General features: G+C 23.4%; 2 protein-coding genes across 4 annotated transcripts in view; one reads left to right on the top strand and one right to left on the bottom strand.

The window, feature by feature from the left end:
* LOC129607486 (myosin light chain kinase, smooth muscle) overlaps positions 1-22,386 on the bottom strand; it is a 108,145-nt gene that overhangs the window by 14,935 nt on the left and 70,824 nt on the right. For 2 of the 3 annotated variants that reach the window (XM_055518515.1, XM_055518514.1), the window contains 4 exons: positions 11,757-11,925; positions 9,115-9,154; positions 7,784-9,052; positions 7,397-7,703 (listed from right to left, as the gene is read on the bottom strand). In XM_055518515.1, coding sequence (XP_055374490.1) covers positions 7,397-7,703; positions 7,784-9,052; positions 9,115-9,154; positions 11,757-11,925 — 1,785 coding nt within the window. Of the gene's footprint in view, positions 1-7,396; positions 7,704-7,783; positions 9,053-9,114; positions 9,155-11,756; positions 11,926-19,368; positions 19,872-22,386 lie in introns of those variants that run through there. The other variant, XM_055518513.1, reaches the window with a different exon arrangement.
* LOC129607487 (uncharacterized) lies at positions 9,990-11,735 on the top strand. Its single transcript, XM_055518516.1, has 3 exons — positions 9,990-10,197; positions 10,266-10,456; positions 10,523-11,735. The coding sequence occupies exons 1-3, from the start codon at positions 10,070-10,072 to the stop codon at positions 11,560-11,562; spliced, it is 1,359 nt and encodes a 452-aa protein (XP_055374491.1). The 5' UTR covers positions 9,990-10,069; the 3' UTR covers positions 11,563-11,735.

Raw genomic sequence — 22,386 nt, 5'->3', positions numbered from 1 at the left:
AACTATAAACGATGTGAATGTCATTGTATGTGAAAGATTATCACAAAATTTGATATAATATGAAATTTTTCAAATTAAATCCATAACACCATAAAAATTTATTAATAAGCAATTCGAATATTATTACGCTATTAAATTCCTGTAATTCAGTAGAAGGTGTTGTGGTCATAGCACCGGTACCTCATTTAAAAAAAATCCCGGGGTAAAAATCGGAACGGTCGAACTAGAATGTATTGAGTAAGGAACGATCGAACTAAAAATATGATGAACAACGTGTGAATCTTTCCTCTTTTACAGACAATTATTGCAAAAATATTCACAATAACTGATCAGAAAAGAATGTTTTATAAATAATTTGCCTATTTCTAAACTAAATTAAAACAATTTCTTACCGCACTTCTAATTTAAGAAATTTAAAACCCACTTTTACTGATTTATTCAAATTAATTCGATTATAAATATCCACAAAATTCAAAAGAAAAAAACACTAATTTATTAATTTAACAATTACATTACTTATACATATACTAATTTTACATATAAATAAAAATTGATATACTTCAAAAGAATAGCTATGCGTGTTTTAATTAAAATAATCTTAAAATCGTGAGATTTGATTAATTACTGTATTAAATTTTTCTTATACTTTGAAATTGAAATTTGAATAAAATTCAAAATAAGTAATTTTATAACGAAACTGCTACTGTTCAATTAGAATATGGTGTGGCGTTACTACAAAAAAAAAAAATGAAGTCTTATAAATTCATTAATTACAGTTATACGTTATATATTTTTATTCCTACCATTCTGTTTCCTCAACATCTTAACTTAGTTTTTGAAATTTAAAATTTTTTTTTTGCTTATATTTTTTTACGAGTAATTTATAAATCAATTACTAATTCATACTGTTTTAGATTTATTGATAATTTGTTATACAATGTAATAAAACTAGTATTACTAAAAATTTAAAATATATATATACTTCTTCATATTTCATTTTGTATAACAATAAATTTGCAATATAAGTGTATACTTATAAATGACAATTCAAAATTCAGAATTTTTCAAAATTGGCTTTACTACATTACGCTTCTTTTGCAAAATTTCTATTTCTCGGATAGGCACAACCGTAGGGCACGGATAAATCAAAATATAAACAAAATATAAAAAGAAAAAGAAATAGAACAACCAACTTTTCTGCAAAAAATTTATAATGTTACTTAACTCTTTAATTTTTTTCTGTTCAATATTTTTAATTAAATTAATATATAAATTTATAATAAATACATTGTATTCAATTATTTTATTTTAATTACATACATTTTCGCATATATGGTAGATTTCTTTAAAATTTTTCGTTATAATCTCACAATTTTAATTTGTAATTTGTATAGCAAATTTCAATTCATAAATTATACATAAATAAAAAATAATTAAAAAATTTTACTTTAAATTTTAATATTCCCTTTACAATAATCTTTAAATTTTTAAATTAATCTCAGCTTATGTATTATAATTGCTGAATTGTATATAATTATTCAGATTTAAAGTAATTCAGTAAATAAGATTATCCATTACGTTGAAGACAGAACGTGATTTTCGGAGGCGTAATGTTAGTATTCATATATAATGCACATATTTAAATGGAACTAAAAATCAAGCAAAATTACGGCCGCGTATTTAACCGTCGACGGTAAAATAGCCTCTAAATTCCTATCTTACCGTTGGCGGGTTTTTTGACATCAACTGTTTAATTGTGTATTTGATATTATACGCAAAATACTGTACAGTTAATTTTGCCGTTCCGCTGTTGCTCTGAGAAAACAACGGAAATCGTCCGCCGTTGCCGATCACCGGTTTTGTTATATATTTATAATAAGTGATTGATTTTAAAACAGCTGTATTGCTGTATAAATCTACTTGAAATCCTACAGTTATTTAGGACAACTGAATCAGTTTTATTTTTTTTTTGCATATCCATTTGGAATTTATATGTTTATATTTTTAATATTATTGTTGTACTTAACAAAATTTTGCACGTTTGGTAATATGAGACAAATTTACACAACTCGCTTGTGACGTACATATATGTATGTATGTTTGTACAATTTCGAAAATGTTTTTTTTTTGGTTTTAATTTGACTTGAACATTAATTTTTATTTTTGTTTTGTTTTCATTACACGAATATAAAAGATATTGATATGAATGTATTTTATTTAAAATATAATTGCAAATAATATTTATGGGAATATTTTATACATAATAATAATGTTATATATAAAAAATTGGATTTATTTATGATCATACAGCATAATTACATGGTGTTTCATACAAATTAATTCCTTAAAAATAATAAAAACTAAACCTGTAGTAATAAAGCAAGAAACATTTATAAAAATTTTTATTAAAGTGATTTAGACAATATAGAGCTACAGGATTGCACAGAGAAACTAGACGGAGAGACATACTAACAGAAAAATATGAAAAATTAAAATAACTTTCTCAAAAAACTTTATCTACGTTTCATTACTGTGTAGAAGGGAATTTCCCCCAAAAACTCGACATCTGAGATGATACTATCACATTTTGTGCGGACGGTAAAAAAATAATATAATTAAAAATTAAATATGTTCTTATCAAAGAAGACCAAAAATCTTCCATTTTAAAGCAGAACTTAATTCAAAATAAAATTACTTTACGACAATATTTTTAAATTGAATACTTTCCAAAAAATATTAATACATGTTCTTATAGTAGTTCAAATCTAATAAGACACTTCTATTCATAAAATAACAACAGTGAAACATCTTGTATCCATGATTTGTTAAATTTTTTTAAAAATAAACCATAAAAAATTTGACTCTAAAGAAACTGATTGAACTCCTTGAATAAATAATTATAAACACGGCCTGTATGTATTATGTATTTTATTATTACTTTAGGGAATCATTTAATATTCTACATTTTTTTATTAATTTTCAATTTGTTTCTCATTTGCTTCAAGGAATAATATGTAAATATTATGAAATTTATGTCCATATTATAGATTTTGTGTGCATCCACTCTTTACTATATGTTTAATATGCGGATTAATTCAATTTATGAATTATAAATCAATAATATTCTAATATATATTCCAATCAGAATATTGACGAATTATCAGATAAACTCAGTATATCAGAAACAATATTCTATATACATATTATGTACATACATATGTTATTTATAATTCACATGAGGACATTATATTGGAATAACTCTGGGAAAATATTTAAATATTTTAATTTTTTATTGAATTTATCTAGAAATTTATTGAATGTGAATTGAATAAAATATGTATAAGACAAATATTTTTCTTACTTATTTAAGTACAACTAACTAACTCAAATTTTGAACTTGCAGTAATACAAAATTCAGCTTAAAAATTGTAATTGCTGATTTATGTACCAATACACAGTATATTACTGCAATTTGGAAATATTAGTACATGTTAATTTCTGTATAAATTTTGCAGGATTCAATTCAATGGTCTAATGTGATTGTAATTGATAACAATGAACTTTTGGCTGAAAAATTCATTTATAGCTTTTACTCTCCATAGATTTACATTACTTTTGATATTAATGTAATAAATATGAACATATCTTGAATTATAGCGTAATTTCAAAAAATTGTAGAAAATTACATATATACAGCACAACGTAATTGTCTGACTCTGCTCTAATTCTATACAATGCTGCTTGTATTATAATTAACATAATAAATATAAAGAAATCTGAAATGAAACTTAAAAAAATAATAAAAGTGAAAATATATAATTTGCCTTTCTTAAATAATTTTCTATTCGAATATTTGTTCATGTATAGTACAAAACATTGAAATAACAATGATTTAATGTGTAAGAAAAATCAATTTTTAAAAATTATTACTAATTAAATCAAACCGTATCAAGAAAATTATAATTTTTTTTTATATTACCCATTCAATTATTTGCACGCTCAAAAATTATAATTAAATAAAAGGCATAGACGATAGCCATTTATAAAAAAGCCTGTAAACAAAATTTTTCATATCAGTGTTTTTAAAAGTATGAATGACCAGTGTGTTTAATTATTATTTACATTAATTATGGCCATTACAATTATATTTTAAAATATTTTAAATTATTATAAATTCAATTGGAATTTTCTAATGTAAATTTTCTCTTTTGTTTATACTGCTATTTTGTAGCCATAATATACTTATTGTATTAATTCGAATGGTCTCTGATCCCTAATCTTGTAAATCTTGTATTAATATACAAAAATGTAAACGAGATATACAAGTATATTAATAAACTGTTGAAATCAGACTATACATAGGAATTCTTTATTTAAGAATTAAAGCAATTTCTTCGTTCATTTTTAGACTCGACTTAATTTCAAAATCACAATAAATTCAAGTATATTTACTAATATATATATAATACAATTTTGTTTACCTATAACTAATATAGACTGTAAAATATCAAAAATGAAAGTAAAAATAAACGAGTTTTAAAAAATAATAATATCAAATTAATTCAATTTTTTGAATTTCGAATGCATTCTTGTTTGAAAATCATAATTACAGTCATCTTATATAAGAAATTTTATTTAATTTTAACCATGCCTAAAATTAAATAAATTATCATTAAAAATAATTATAAAACACTGGTTTAAACCGTATACATTAATTAACATTTTCTCTTCGATTTGGAAGTGTGAAAAGATAAAAATCATAAATTAAATATATGTACATAATGTTTTTACAATATCCATAGTATATTAAATTTATAATTTATTAAAAGTTTTGGTATATTTTCATAAATGGTAATATAACATAATAAATGTTGATATAATTTTGATTTATTTGTATGATAAGAAAAAATTTTTGATATTAATTAACCAAAAAAAGATCAAATACTTAATGTGAATATTAAGAAATAAATTTTCTAACTTCACGATGTCTTTTTATTTTTGTAAAGGTATTTAAATATGAAATATTACGTATAGAATTTTGTTATTGCGATATGTAAATATTTATTGGCCTTATTAAAAATTATTTTAGATTTTAACTAGAAACGCGTACGCATACCACATTTTCTGAAAAATCTTGCTGCAACATCAAATTGAATTGCCAAGCAGATCCTATTTTTCAATTTTTCTACTTTATTGTACAAACTTCACTGTTTTATCGTATGTAAAAATGTACTGATGAGTTGTGTAAAAGTTAAACTAAGTGCCTTCAATCCAACTGATAGAATACACTTACAGCCTATATTATTCCCTATTTACTATCTACATTCATGAATTTATTTTAATATAAAACTATGCAAAATTTTTCATTCAGATTAATCTAAAACCACTTACAATTGATTAAAACTCAATTAGTTATTCGAATTTTATTCACTCTTTTAATTAAGATCTATTCTTTTTTCAAAATTAATCAGCATATTGTCACCCACAGGAATTTCAAAATAATTATTTTATATTTACATTAAATATTTCAAATTATTTTTTCTTTAATAATTTTTAATTTTTTTTTTTTGGTTTAAAATTCACTACTATAAATATCAAAAATTAAATTGACTTTATAATTTACATGTACGTATATCAGAATATTCACTTTAAAAAAACAAAGTTAATAACATTTTATGAATTCTTTTCGCCGTTCAATACTAAACTAAGAAAACAGTCTTGTTTAACAAAAGTAGTTTAAACATAAAATTAAAAAAAAATCTAAAAAATAACAAAAAAAAAGTAATTTAAAATAATTTATCAGGTGAAAATAAATAAAAAAACATGCACCACTATACCGTATGACCCCTTTAACGTTTCTGTTGCTTTGAATCATCAATAAGTATCAACATATACCAATCGACATATGCATATATGTATATATGTATAATATCTATAAATATATGTAATTATCATAACAACTATTTATAAATAATGTAGCAATACAGGTAACAAAAATATAACAGATAACAGAATTTTTACGCATACTTTACAGATAAATACATATATGGAGAATTCACAAGTACATAAAACAACAAAAAAAAAAAAATTATTTAATGCTTAAATGTTCGACGTCACTTAACATTTTTTATCGAATCCATGCCGCTTGTGTAAAAAATCATAATCAAATTAAAAAGCAATTTTTGAAATTTTTAAAAAAAATATAAAATGTTAGTAACATTGTTTCAGGAATCTATTACAGATATCTAGTGTAGTTAAAAAAATTATAGCCTTAGAAACGTTTTCAAAATCATTCACACTTAGAAATTGTTAATCATATTTAAAAAGTAGGGGCAATTGATCGAAACAATTAATTTATTGAAATTCAAATTAGTATAGAATGGCAGTGTTTGAATTTCAGTTAACCTACCTTGGAAGAAAACAGAAAAGTATTAATTAAAACCTATTTAAAGCTATTTACAAGATTAAAATCCTATTGGAATATTTCGATGCAGCAGTATTTTCGATACATTCTCGATTTTATAAATATTACGTATTATAACATATTAAGTATCTGCATGTAAACATAATTATAAATAATAAAAATGTTCATAATTAAACATTTTATTTTCTTTCTTTTTTTTTTCAAAAAAACTCTGTACATATCATAAAATTATCATCGACGTCACATTTTTGTTAATTGATGATGAAACTTGAAAAAACCTACATAAAATGACGAACGGATTCCAAAAGGTAAACAAAAACATTTTGTTTTAATTAAGAGACTAAAATTTAGTGCAAAGAATTTAAGAAACTAAAAGCAAATTATATAAAAATTATGCATTAATAAATAAGACATAAATAGACATTTCAAACAGTAACTATGTCATGGGCCCAGTGTCGATTTAAGTTAGTGAAAAATCAAAATTTTATTGCTAAATAAGCCAAATTAATTTTAAATTTTAATTGAGTTAGAAAGCCATACTCTCCCGACAAAAAAAAAAATATCGTAAATTTGTTTTATAACTTTAAAATTTTACATACTTAATTCTAAATTTAATTATAAGTAACTATTAAACCCTGAAAAACGTAGAGCATCTTCAAATTTTGTGTTATATTTAAACTTTGGACATAACCTTTCTATGTTATTTTACTTGAAATTAAGCTGAAACTGTTTTTCTGTATAAAATTTAATACTTTTGATTCAAAAATCCCGACCGCGTAAATTTTTTTTTAACTTTATAGACTGACTGGTTATAGACTAACAATAAAAAAATAAAATTATGAATATTTTCGAACAATTTACTTTCTACATTCATAAATTTTCCCAAAAAAAAAAATTATACGTACATACTTATAAAGTGTGTATATAATATTATCATTTTATTATTTTATTTATTACAAAACAGTTACTCACAGAATATTCACGTGAATCATCGCTTATCTCTCTACCGCATATTGACCAATTAGTTATAGCATCCGGTGGATAAACTTTTGCACAAAATGATACAATTGAACCTGGAAAACCCAATACAGGTTGAGGTTTCTTTAAAATTTCTAAATCATAATCATTATAATTTAATCGATCTTCTTCAACAATTAAGTCGCAATATGTTGAACATGATCCATTTCTTGTCATTACAGTACATGAATAACGTCCTGCATCTAAATCGAAAGTGTCCATAATTCTCAATGCTAAAATTCCATTACCATGATCGATAAATCTGTGATTTAAAAAACAAAAAAATTTATTTTACGCATTTATGTATGTATACATTGATAAAAATATTGGTGCTCTTTATACCTAAATTCATCATTATTTAAGAGCATTTCGTCATTTCTATACCATATATATGAATATGGTTCAAAACTTTCGATTTCAAAACTTAAATCAGTTATTTGACCTTCAATTGTTCGAATTTGTTTTGGTAATTGCTTTAATATAATTGGTTCAGTTTCCGGAATGTCATTATTATGATCATAAAATGCAACTGAAGTTGTCGTACTTATTATACCATCTTCATTTTGGGCTATACATGTGTAAATGCCTTCGTCTGATTTATCAACATTATCAATTATTAAAGAATGTGTGTAATTATCAATTACTTCGAAATGTATTCTGTTGGATTCTTCTACTTCATCTCCATTATGATAATATTTTGATGAAGGTACTGAAGATCCACGGAATGCACTTGCCAACGCTAAACGACCACCAATTTGTGTTGATGGACCCATTATTCTTCTTGACATATGGAAACCACTGCGTGATCTTGAACTGCTACGAACCGCGCGTGTTGATTTTGATCTATCAGGACGTGGTTTTGCTATCACATCGAGTCGAGCTGTAGCTTCAACTCGTCCAAAATCATTTTCTAATGTAACTCGATAAAGACCAGCATCATCAAAATTAACATCTTCAATTTCTAAAAATCTTAAATCATCACGCTCTTTTATAATTATTCTTGATGTTTGTGCAACTATCATTCCATCCTTATCCCATGTCGCCCATGGCATTGGATGACCTGCGATAGCACATTGAAACTCAACCGTATCACCTTCTTCAACAACTCTTCCATTTGGAATAGCATAGAATTTCGGCGCAGCAAAACGTCTACGTTCTGTTGATAAATCAATACTTGTAGCACGATACGATAATCTTAATGGTGATACATTGCGAATCGGAGTAGCTCTTGGTGTTGATCTTGGAGTTGAGGTTGTTGATAAGAACCCTGAAGGTCTATGTAATTGTTTACTTAACATATTTTCTTTTTCTTCAGGTACATCAACTAGAACACAAGCTGAAGAAAATGATCTACCAATATTATTTTTAGCAATACAAGTATATTCTCCTTCATCTTCTGGATAGACACGCAATATGGATAATGTAGCCTTTTCACCATCATATCTCATTTCAAAGTCTTTACAAGTACTTGATAGAACTCTACCATCTTTCTCCCAAATAATTATTGGTTCAGGAACAGCATGAACATTACATTCTAATGTGATTGCATCTCCATCACAACATCTCATATCCTGTAAACGCCTTTCAAAAGTTGGTATTGTTTCAACATTGCTAAAAATCAAAATATAAGCAATTAATAAAGAGATGTACCAAAACTACTAAGCCAAACTTACCCATGTTTAATAGATGCCTTGTCCATTGGTTTTGATATATCTGAAAAGATAGAATCACATGGTATAAATGGTCACAAATAACTTTATAGAAATTTCGAATAAGGTATTCTTCAAAAATAAAATTGCAAATTTAAAATATGCCTTATTTTCCTTAATTAATTTTGGGAATATCATAATCCCATCAAATAGAAATGTTTTTTCACTGATCAAATGTAAGATCGAGCCAATATACTTTTTTAACATACAATGTATTTACCGTTGTTTTGTTTCAGACATATTTAGATTTAATTTAGTTCAGTCAACAGAATAACACAGCTAATCTGCTTGCATTACTACAGAGGCATTTGTACTACAATTGAATGCCTGATCAAAAACTTATTTCTTCCATATCGTAATGTAAATTTACAAACAGTAATTCCATCTTTGAACTCTTTGAACTCACAAATTTTTGTATTCGAAAAGCAATCGTAACATAAAACGGCTGAAGTAATATATAAGTAACCAGCCGACTGCTTAGCTAGCGCTACGCCGGCTTTTAGCTTTTAAATACTAAATTTATACATGTTTTTATAGGCTGTTTTATTTCGTTTTTTTTTTCAGATGTTTTAGTGGAAAAGTGTCTTAAAAGTATGTATTTCAAGTTAAATACATATGTATGTAAATATAATATTATGTATTTCAAAAATAAAAAAAAAAAATTTGAAATTTTTTATAATTGAAACAAAATATTAAATCTTAAAATTTCAGTGCTGCCATATCAACTTCTAAAAATAAAACGACGCCCGTTTAGTTGACGTTGACAAATGACGCGCATCTGCCTAGCATCTAAATTTAGACACTTGCTTTCATTTTTTTTTGTAAAACTAAACATAACCAACACAGCGTAGAAAGAAAGCGATTGAATTTTTTTTTTTATGAAATAAACAAATACATAATTTTTAAAAATAGATATAAAATGGAAACTATACTAGAAAAAGGATTCAGCAAAGCTGATACTGAAACATTACCAAAAATATCAAGTGAAATGATTGTAACTTATGTAACAAAATTGGCGGATAAAGGATTGAAGCCAGTTACAACGAAGTAAGTACTTGCCTACTTATACAAAAATAAAATGAGCACATAAACAAATAGTTTTTAAATATTTTTAGGGATAAATTAGATGAAAGAAAATTCAAAGTGGATTTTGTTCAAGTAAAAAGAACAAAAAATTTATGTGAACTAAAAGGAACATATTTTAACCCGGAAGATATAGAAGAAAAATTTCAAGTATTTTTAATTTTGAATGAAAATAAAAATGAGGTAACGAGCGCTAAATGTGAGGAATGTAATCAAGAAACAGGTAAGATGAACAAGAATGAACATATTTAAATAAGAGAAATTCAAAAGAAGTTTAAAAAAATTTTAGGTCCGTGTGAGCATGCCATATCATTTTTGTTTTGGGTTCACAGGAGGTCCGCAGATAAAGAATACAAAGTGTATTGGTCTTCTGATAAAGATAACGAAGAAGTAATTGAATCCACTGATGTTATGGACGACGATCAGTATCTTCCTGCAGTACAAATAAAGCAAATCTTTATGGATGAAAGTATATTGGAAAATGAGGAAATTGAAGATTTCACAGAAGAAGATGGAGATTTATTCTTAAAAAATGTTTTAGATGAAATGGAACGCATAGGACTTACTGAGTCGGCCTTATATAAACATTGCCGCCCATCGATAGATGAATTTGAACCAATCTATATCCATCATACAATGCTTGATAATGCGAATCATTATGTAAAAGACTTTAAATCATTTGTTTTTCATATGGAAAGTCAGGGAAGTGAAGCATTTGAAAAATTATCCGAAGTATCAATTGATAATTATAAAAAACCAATTTGGATGGAAACTCAATATGGGCGCATAAGATGTTCATTAATGCATCGAATTTCAACTCGAATTGATGTAAGTCAAGATGAAGCCATTATTGATTCTATATTGTGTCAAAATCGTGAATGGAACATTGAAGAAAAAAAACAATTAAAAGAACATAAACGTTTCATATTGAAGCAGACTGAAAAATTAGAAAATAAATTGTATAGAAAATGCGGTTTACTGTTAAGTGAAAGTTATCCGTATATTTGTGCGTCACCAGACGGTGTAACTGATGATCATGTTGTTGAAATTAAAGCACCAAAAACGGATGAAGAATTCGAAAAATATTTAGTTGGGAAGGAAACTATTGCACCTAAATATATGGCACAAATTCAAATCCAAATGTATTTGGCAAATGTTACAAAAGCTCTGTATTGTGTTTTAAGTCCATCATTTGATACAAATGGTGCACTGCATTATGTTTGGGTACAAGCAGATATGGAAATGGTTGCAAGTTTATTAAGCCACGCCGAAGATTATTGGAAAGATGTTGTTTTTCCGAAATTAAAAAAAATCTATATGGACGAATAAATTTTAAGTTTTAAACTTTTCAATATAATTATTTTTAAACAAAATTTAGCATGGCTTTTAACTATAAATGACTAAATTTTTTAATTTCTTTTATACATTTATAGTATAGTTAATAATTAGGTATAAAGTATGAGAGTATGTAATTGAAATAGTTTTTTTTTTCGACAAATAAATATAGTTTTAATTTTACTTACCTTTTGCATATATTTGAAGAGAAATTATAGCTTTAGCTTGCCCATGGCAATTCGTTGCAATCACTGAATATGTACCAGTAAAATCTAATTTAGCACTTGGTATTTCAAGGCGATACTCTGGACCATCATCAACTGGATGAAAATGTGGTGCGTCTTTATAATATTCAGGCTATAAGAAGATAAATACATATTATTATAAAAAATATATCATACTAGGTTTCTTATATGTCTTAACAAATCCATTTCTAGAGAATAAAAATGAGTTTAATTGAAAAATCTTGTAATTATTTGAAAATATTTTCATTTTCAAACATCATTAATATTTTAATAAAGCTAATTTGCATAAATTTTCTTATTTAAATGTGCGTAGAGTTTTGAATAATTCAACAATTGCCAAAAAATTTTATTTCTACTTCGTTTTGCTGCGTTTTTTTTTAATAAATCAAATAAGTTAAATTTCTACAAGTTCATTTTGAAATAATTATAAATAACATTAATACACACAATATTTTAACAACTATTATTTTAATTACATATCCACAGTTATTTCTTAATTATCGCAATTATCTTTTCAATTTTTAATAATGCCACTAGGTTCCGTTTAATATTTAATTATTTCAGTGATATATAAAACCATTTGATCTTTAAGAATCTTTAAGAAATTTCAACCAAAAAGTATAGATATATCCCAAAATAAAGGAATTTTAAAAACAATGCCCATGATAGTATTATATTTACTTAATACTTAATATATATACCATAGTGTTAATCAATGGTAATTCATGATGTGTAATAGTACAATTTATATAATGTTTCATTCATGATAATTTAATTTTCATGTTTTGTTCATTGTTCGTTTATGTACTCTTGTAAAACAAATTCTCTATTTATTTAGCTACATATTTAAAAAAATAATTTAAACGAATTAACTGAAATATCTTAAAAATTTCTGATTGATTATTTCAGTTGAACATAGAAAAAAACAAATTTATTTTAATAACGAAATAAGTCCCAGAAGTATTTTTATATAATTATGTATATAAACAGAAAGTTGAAAAATAAAGAAAAATAATAAGACATTGCAAGGACGTATTGAATCAGGTTGTTAAATTAATATACCAAATACGGAAATAAAAATATTGGTTAAAATAAAATATTTTCCTTTTAAAAACTTTAAAAAAAGAACATTGGTTTTCAGTTAAATGACCCCATAAAATAATTATATTTGAGTTTTTATTATAGTAATTAAAAATTAATTTAAAGTAATAAATTACAAAACCTGAAAACAAATTAAAATTTTATATTAGAAACTCAATTTTATTAATATATTGTTAAAAAGAAATGCAGTTTTATGTAGGTACTTTGATTTTGAATGAAATATCAATTAAAATTTTAAATTAGGAAAAAAAACAATTTATGTTAGTATAAGTTATTTAATTAATATTAGCATATATTATTTATTTTTTAAAGCATTATTTTAATTTTGCTTGTTTAAAGACACTAATTTATAGTTTCTCAATGTAAGTGCCTATAGATCTTTTAAAACAAGAGACTCCAAATAAACGGATTAAAAATTGAATCCAACAGAATGCCTTAAAATGTCAATAACAAATGAAATTTTTTGTTATTTATAAATATTTATTTAAAATAATACTTATATTTTTTATACCAATATATAAAGAGCTCACAAATCTAATAGCAACATAAGTTTAACTATTTCCAAAATTAAATAAATTACAAAATAATTTAATGTTTACTTATTCGTTAATAAAAATCGTGTTAAAAATCTTCATATTTGGAAAGGTCTTAATTTAAATTAATTTATTTTTATTGAAATTAAACTGCATATTACAAATTTTTGAAAATGATATAATTAAAAATTTAAGTTTTCTTTTATGGTAAAGAGTAATTAAGTAAAACTATGTTGTACCTATACATAGTATATTTTGCAATGTGCTTAAATATATAAATATAAAAATAAATATTTAATTTGTGGTTTGTATTACATTTAAGATATTATGTATATTTAAACGAAAAACCAAATCTTTTATTAATTATAAGAAAATAGAAAAGGTTTTGAAATTTCACAGGTTTTCTTTTACAAAATGTGCATTTTCCTTTCTCAAAGAAGATCTTGCAATGAACTATGTTGAGACAAAAATTATTTTTATTTTAAATATTAAATAAATCTTTTAGACAAATTTTAATTACGATTGAATTAGAACATTAATTATTGTAAGAATTAAAACATTAAAATCTTTATTAGTGGTTCTAATTTTTTAGTCAGGCAATGTATACTAATTAATACAAATTGAAATTGTATATAAGCGCTTTCACTAAACACATTTCAGACATAAAGGCTAATTTTATTGTATATAAAATATTTCAGATTACTTGAACTGATTTAGGTTATTTGAATTAACATGAACATTTTTATATAAAAAAAAATCTTTTAAAGATTAGATAACGATAATCGTACGAATCGATTCAAAAGATAATTATAAATAATTTTATAAGTTAAAATCAAAATTAAATTTATTAAGTTATTGTATAAAATTAAAATATGAATTGATAAGTTAAGATTTAAAATAATTAGCATAACAAACACATATGTTCTACAAAAATCAATAATTTTATTAATAATATTAAATCATGAATGAAATAAAATAAATTTATTATCATTGAATTTTATAAAAATTTATTGATCAAATGATACAAAAAAAAAATTAAAATTGTTATGTATTTTTTTTTTATTCTGTTTTCTTATAATTTAACATTAAAAAAATTGCTATATGTGAATTAACTTTGGTAATACCTGATCAATAAAAAATAACAAAGTTGCTAAATGCTATTTCATGCTGTTGTTAAAACCAAATAAAGAAATTCTATTAAATTTCAATTATAAATTACAATGTTATGCTCACTATGCACATATATTGTGTGCATAGAAATATATATACATAATAACTGCACCAACTTAGTTCAAATTATTATACATATATAAATTTAAAGATCTTATTTCGAAAAATTACTATTACCGCTAGACATAAATCCATTTTTTTAGAAATAAATATATGTAAATGGATGTGAGTAATTGATTGCTCTCGAAACCTAAATTTTAAGATGTAGCATAAATACACCAAGAGCATTATTAATCAGATAATTTTTCTTATTTGGTAAACGATATGCTTATACTATCTAGTTTTGATCTAATTCATTAGAAATTCCGTTCCATGTTTAATAATATACGCAAGGGAATTGTAAAAGTTTGACTTGGTCAGTAATACGATTTGAATTGCCACATAAAGTAGATTCTGGATAAGTTGACACTTAGTCAAATCGTCACGCGAAACATAATTTATGGCATTTATTATACAAAATTTTTAAAACCAGGGCCCCATTATGCCAACAAGTTTTACTTTTGCTTTTTCGGTATTTTATTAGTATAGTTCATTAGTGTGTTCATTCTTTTTTTAACAGAAATTAATTTATCAAATAAATTTTAAAAGGTGTTGGTGTAACATAGTCCTATTGCTTTCAATTAAATACTGAACCCGAAAAATGTTTAAATTTCGAGAAATATTTACTATTTTTTTATGAAATAAAAATTTAAATTGAACTAAAAAGAAAATTATTATTAATATATTTTATATATTTTACCATATCATATTTTACCTTATTTAGTCAAACGAGATTTTTCTATAATATTTATTATTCATTTATGTGCATAATCTGTATTATTTTAATTTAAATATGTAAACACTTTATATGTGAACGTTTTTTGAATTTGAATTAAATTATTAATAAAGATTTTGTTATTATAATGTAGAAATATTCAAAACAAAATATAACAATATTTATTTATTCAAAACCAAAACATATACAATTTTTTTTTTTATTATTTTCATACACTTTTGGAGGGAATCTTTTCAAAATTTATTTTAAAAACAAAATTTTCAATTCCTTTTTATTTTTTTTTTAATTAAAACTTTTTTTTAAGACTATTTCTTTTATTTTATATAATATGTTTAAAAAGTTAAGACTTATTCACAATTTTGTGTATTAACAATAAAAAAAAATAAAAGAAAAACTTCAAATAAATAAAAATTTAATCGCGCGGAATTTGAAATTAAAACGCGTTTTTCTACTTCAAAATCTAAAAATGTAATGGTATACATTTTAAATTCTATTTTTTTTAAAAGTTAGAATGCAAGAAAAAAAAAGCAAAATGTCAATCCATCTTTGGGAAAATTGATTTATTTTTTTTTTTTGTTTTCTTTTTAGTAAGAAATTACAAAAATAATGAAAATAAAAAATAAAAAATAAATGAAAAATTGACGCTATAATTATTAAAAAATTCTATTTCAGTTTATATCACACTTAACCATAAATAATATTTATTTTAAATTATTCAATTTTATTATTTTATCGTATATCGTAAAGCTTTTTTTAACAGTTATAAGAGAATTGAATTTTAAAATCCGGACGGATAATTGATAAGATAAAGGGTAATTACTGAATTTTTTTTTTTCATTTAATAAGTGTATATGTATAAATGTTTTTATTGTTAATTTAGTGAAAAATACAAAATACACAGTTTGATCATCGCATAAAATACATTTTAATCTGTATATACAGTATGCAGTAGAATCGGGTTAATATCACATCGAAAAATGCATCGAACTTAGTGACGTTAACCGATAACCAAACTTAGTTTCCGTTATCCGATTACAATAAATGTAACGCTATTGAAAAAAATTTTTGTATTATTAAGTCTATTTGGAAATAAGCGAGTTGTGGTGCTATTCCATTCTACTTCATATTTACATATTTGCAAACTTTGAAATAAATGTAAATTGATTTGAATGCAATATACGTTAAGTTGCCGAATAATTCAAAATATTCGGCAATTTAAAATAGTTATAGCAATGCTCTAATTAAATGAAGTTAATATTACATATAAGAGGTAAGGTTACTTCCTCTTTTAATAAATTAATATTAAAATTTAAGATTATTTAAAAATTAGATTTCAGTGATCATGAAAAGAAACCTTTTAAAACATTAAGAATTATTACAAAAGCAATATAATGAATAAATCTATTTTATGGAATAATTTAATTTTACGTGTATGAATTTATATAGATACAAAATATAACAATATGTATGTATGTGCATGTGATTAATAAATTAAAGAAAGATTAGCTTAAAAATTCAAAAATTCTCTATAGGAGTTTTTGTTAATACCTTAATTGTTTTTAGATTTTAAAATATAAAATTATCGCAAAATGAAAGATAACATTGTTTAATAACAATAATTATTTTTGTTATTTATTAATTAGTGTTCATATTTCGATTAGAATTTAATAATAACCAATACTCTCAAAAATTAAAATGTCTACCATTTAATGTCTTTTTTTTGTAATTTTGCAAATTTTCCATTTGTACTACATTTTCAAAAATATCTTTACCTAAATTAATCAAAAATATAGACAATAATAGAATAAAATGAATAGAATTTACTCGTTTTATAATAAAAGAGTTTACTGTAAGAAAGAGAGTAATGCAGTAATGCATTACTCTCTTAATAAAAGAGTAATGCAGTTTTTAATTTAATGAAGTTTTTACGTAACATAGTGATTCATTTAACAAAATTCTGGATTTCAAATTTTTCTATTTTCTTTTAATATATGTAAATCTCTTCCACATAATTATTTTTATTCATTATTTATGGAAATTACCATTACTTTTCATTTCTAAAATTATTTCAAATTTTTTATTTTCTGTCATCTTAATATTGTAAAATAAATAATAAGTATGTCAATCAAAAAATTTATTAAAATATTTTTAATAATTATTTAATATATAATATCAATTATATAACAAATTTAATTTCCTTGTAATCTTTACCGCATTTTTATAAATAATAAAATTGTCATAGAAAAGTGATAGCACGCAATTTTTTTTTTTTGCTTTTTCCGACAGAAAAGCTTAAATTAAAAAACACAGTTTTACATAATGTAAACACACATGTTAGTATATTAACATATATAATGTATTTTTAAATACATACATACGTATATGTACATACATATGTAGGCACGTAATACACATGCTTAACTTTGAATAAGATGTAAGTTTATAAGAAAATGAAATAAATTAATTTTGTGACGCTTACATGTCAGCATCATATTTCTTTCTAACAAAAATACATAATATACATATATATACATATACTTTAGAGATACTTAATTAAACTTCTTTAATACAAGTATTGTTTGCTAGAAAGAGAACTTTATAATCCACATGAATTGAAGTTTTCTAAACCGGGCGACATTAAGTAAGAGAAATTAAAAATTCTGAATTAGGTAGGAGAACACTATTGGGATTGTTGGAGTTTATATTATAACTTCCTATTGTTTTGATTCATTTAAGTATATTATTGGATTTATGTTAAAATTGTTGAATTCGTACAAGTTTGTGCATCCTATATGTGAATGAAACATTATAACTATAAAATGCAATACACAAACAGTGAGTATACATTCTTATTTCTTTTACTTTTAGAAATTGAGTACCTACATTAAAAAAAGTACATAATAAGTTATCATAATTAAAACATGATACTGCACAAGTTATGCAGCTATAAACATGCATGTATGTATATGTATGTTTAGTATATTGTAACAGGTGTGCATTTCAAATACAATATTAAAAGTCATTATTATTTGGTAATTGAGTATTAAGTGAGCAAAAACCGTAAATTGTACACAAATAATTACATTGTGTGACTTAATTAATTAAGCTTAAAATTAAATTTGTGTACAATTCAACGTACATAATACTCAATTACCAAAAATTATAATAATGTAGTTTACAAGATTTAAACTTTTTTATTTTAATTGAAAAAAAAAAACTAATATTAAATTACAAAATTCCTTATATATTTTGTTAAAACGGAATAAGATAGATAAAGTTGGATAAAAATAAAAAATATTGATTCATTAGGGAAGTTTGTTCTTTGATTCTATTAGGTCCAATTAAATGGTGCAAGATGCTTCCTTCCTCTATAAGTACAACTATGTTATATAATATTATGAACTTTGTGTCCTAATTTATTGCATATTAAATTATATAAGATTTTATAGTTGACAAATTATTTTAATATTCAATATTGTCCAGCCTTCATATTCACTGAACTTGATTTTCAATTATATTTGGTCATCACTACATTGTTTCCAAAAAGTAAGAGTAATAATATGTTAACAAAAATAATTTCGGAGAAAAACGGTATTTTATGTCATCGGATAAGTACTATAAGTACTATTTTACGATGTAAAGTAAATATTTTAAGTATTCAGAAATATAAAGCCAATAACCAAAATTATACCAATATCGTTTATACTAAATTTTTACGTTCTAATTTAGCACATTTCAATCAATATGAATTATGTGAAAATATGAAATATGTTGAGTGAACTATAAAAAATTATTAAAAATACTGCCTTAAAGAATTGCCCAAATTTGATTTGCACCGTGATTTAGTACTATAGCTTACTTAAATTTTTTGCACTTCTTCTCAATAGAAAAAAATAATTATATGCAATCAACTTACATGATATTTCTATTTGTATAGTAATTAATAAAATATTCCTTTTATTTTGTATTACGAAATTAACAACAAAATAATGACAAATTTAATGCAAATTTATTTCTTTACATGTAGATGCTTTTAAAGCATTTAATTTTACACAGTTTTAATTCAGCCTATTTAATCTAGTATGTAAGAGTATTAATCTTGTAAAAACCAGTGTATTCAATTTTAATTAAATTCAATAATTACTTTTTTTTTGTATTAAAATTTTTTGAATTTTTAATTTTTCCTTTTAATGATATTCAATCAAACAATTTTATAAATTTTTTATTTTTTATTTTTATCTTTCCACACACATCAATTTTTACTTTTTTTCCATAATTTTAAGTTCATTTTAAATTAAAATGAATTTGTTAAAAATCTTTTGAAATAAACCGCTGCGACATCTATTTATTGACATATTTTCGTTACATTAATGACACCTATTTATAACTAATTATTTTGACAATCAATATTAAATCAAATCTAATATGCTATGTTGCAAACAGGCAGATACCGACAAAATTATTATTACGAGTAATAAAAAATATTTTTTTTTGCACTTCAACCGAACACAAACAATACGATTAACATTTAAACGTAATTGAGACTGAAATTAAACTAAATGAAAAAATTTTTACTAAAAAAATCAAAACTCAAATTTTTTTTTTAGATTTAGAGTACTTACAAATGCGCCTTCGTCGTCAAACCATTGTGATTTATTTTTTGTTTTTCATAACATACAAACTACATATCTAATACATTTGTTTGTATAATTATGTACATAGTGTATTAAATACCGCAAAATATTTATTATTGCAAGTATGTAAGTACTTTACAACAATATTCGAATATAAATACGTTTCATATACGAATGCATAAATTTCTTTATGGTTTAACTATTTGTCATCTTAATTGTATATTTTTCTGCTATTTAAATATATCTATAATATCTATTATCTAATTTGGTTTCAGTACCATAATATTTATATAATAAGACGACATAAACGTGAACTAAGTGACTGTAACGAGTTTAAAAATTACAAAACAAAATAAAATAAAATAAGAAACAACGAGAAAAAAAAGGAAAATCTCAAATTCTCATCGTCATCATGGCCATTATTATTATTCATTCTCTGGGTTACTGAGTTACAACTTTAAAAAATAAAAGTAGATAAAAATAAATAAAGAAATAAAATAAAAAAAAACTGCTAAATCCACCTTACAATAATTATATGAAAAAAATAAGAAAAGGAATTTTAGAGGTGTACATACATACATACGCATATGTATATATTATATTCATCTTATATTTAAGATTGGGTATAAATATATACGGGCCGCAACAGTGTTTCTCCAATTTATTGTGATGGTTATAATTTTTAAAATTTTTCACAATACATATACTTTCTGTGCTCAAACTAATTGTTCATATAACTATTTTACATAATGGTCATATGGCATATTTGGTATTTTTATAGTAAATACATGGAAATCGTATGGAAGATATTTTTAGTAAATGCAAGATGAAGGCACGTATTTGTATGACCGAAATTATTTTTAAAGAATTTATATTCCTCTTTCTTCCAGGACATAACCATTCAGAGTCTCCCTTCTCATTTGGATCAACGCTCTATACTCATCGAGTAGGTGCATCAAAATCTCCTCCATTATCCCACAGAATCTAAAGCTCCTTGGCCATGCCTTTGCCCGCATATTAATTAATCGCTGTTCTTTTAATTTGGCAAGAGATTATTTTTAGTGCAGAATCAAACGAAAATAGAAATTAAAATTGTAATTATAACATCGTTCCAAGTCCATATATTATGGAAATGGAAAATAAAAATTTTCTTTTTATGGAAAATAATTCGAATATATAAAATTGATGTGAACGAATAAGTACATATGTACATACATATGTATATAACTGTGTATAGAATATTATATGCGCAAATAAGTATAAAAATAAAAAAAAAATAAAAAAAGCAAAAGTTAAAATATACGAAATTTTAGAAAAATTCTGTAAATTTCGAAAAATGACTTTGCAAAGTTAAATTTTGAAAATTTGACTGCTTTCATACTCTCAAACATGTCAAAGTTATGTGACATTTCATTGAGCTCTTGCAGACACAAAATGTTTCAAGACAATTGTACTATTATTGACTTTTAGCTCTTTTGAAAAATTAGAGTTCTAATTAATTTTACAACTGATTTTGTAACTCTTGCATATTTTAAATTAATTTTAAATTTTTAAAATCTTTCTTCTTATTCTTTTAACTCTGTTAATTTAATTAAAAAAAAATTTTAATTATGAATTTAGTATTGCTGCAAAACTATATACATGTTAAAGTCAATGTCAATGTGCACATGTTTGAGAATATAATTATGTAAAATGAATATAATTACAATATTATTATTAACTAATATGGTAATTATCTTTAAAAGAAATAAATATATATTAATATTCTTATTATAATGTGATAGTTAATTTGTTTATCTAAATATATACATATATAAATATACTCTTTAAATTTTTAAATAACCTGTAAGCGATTACATTATAATTATTATAAAGTTAAAGAGGTTAAATATAATTTAAAACAATGATTGGCATATAAATTGAATAAAAACGTGCTCAATTCAACTATGAACATAAAACCAAAAATACTCAATTTAACAGGCATTATTACATAAAAGGTGATAAATAAATTAAAAAGATAAAAAAAAATTAAACATTATTTTACAGATTAAAAAGAGTATGAACGTACAAGGTTTTACTTTTGCTGATTTAAACAAAAATTTTAATTCTTAAAAAGGTTATACTTTTACAATTGCGGTTTCAACTATTTTGGCTTTTATGCAAATTTAAATATAAATATTTAAAAATTCGTCATGATATGGCAATTTACACGTCAGGTAGATCGCACATACATATACTTTTACTATATAGATTTTAAAATTCTAATCAAATATTTTATAGCATTTCTAAAATTATATATT

This window comes from Condylostylus longicornis, unplaced genomic scaffold (genome assembly GCF_029603195.1).
Source record: "Condylostylus longicornis isolate FDR11 unplaced genomic scaffold, ASM2960319v2 ptg000027l, whole genome shotgun sequence".
NCBI lineage: Eukaryota > Metazoa > Arthropoda > Insecta > Diptera > Dolichopodidae > Condylostylus > Condylostylus longicornis.
Note: the sequence above shows the minus strand (reverse complement) of the source record. Positions and strands in the feature narration are given on the sequence as shown.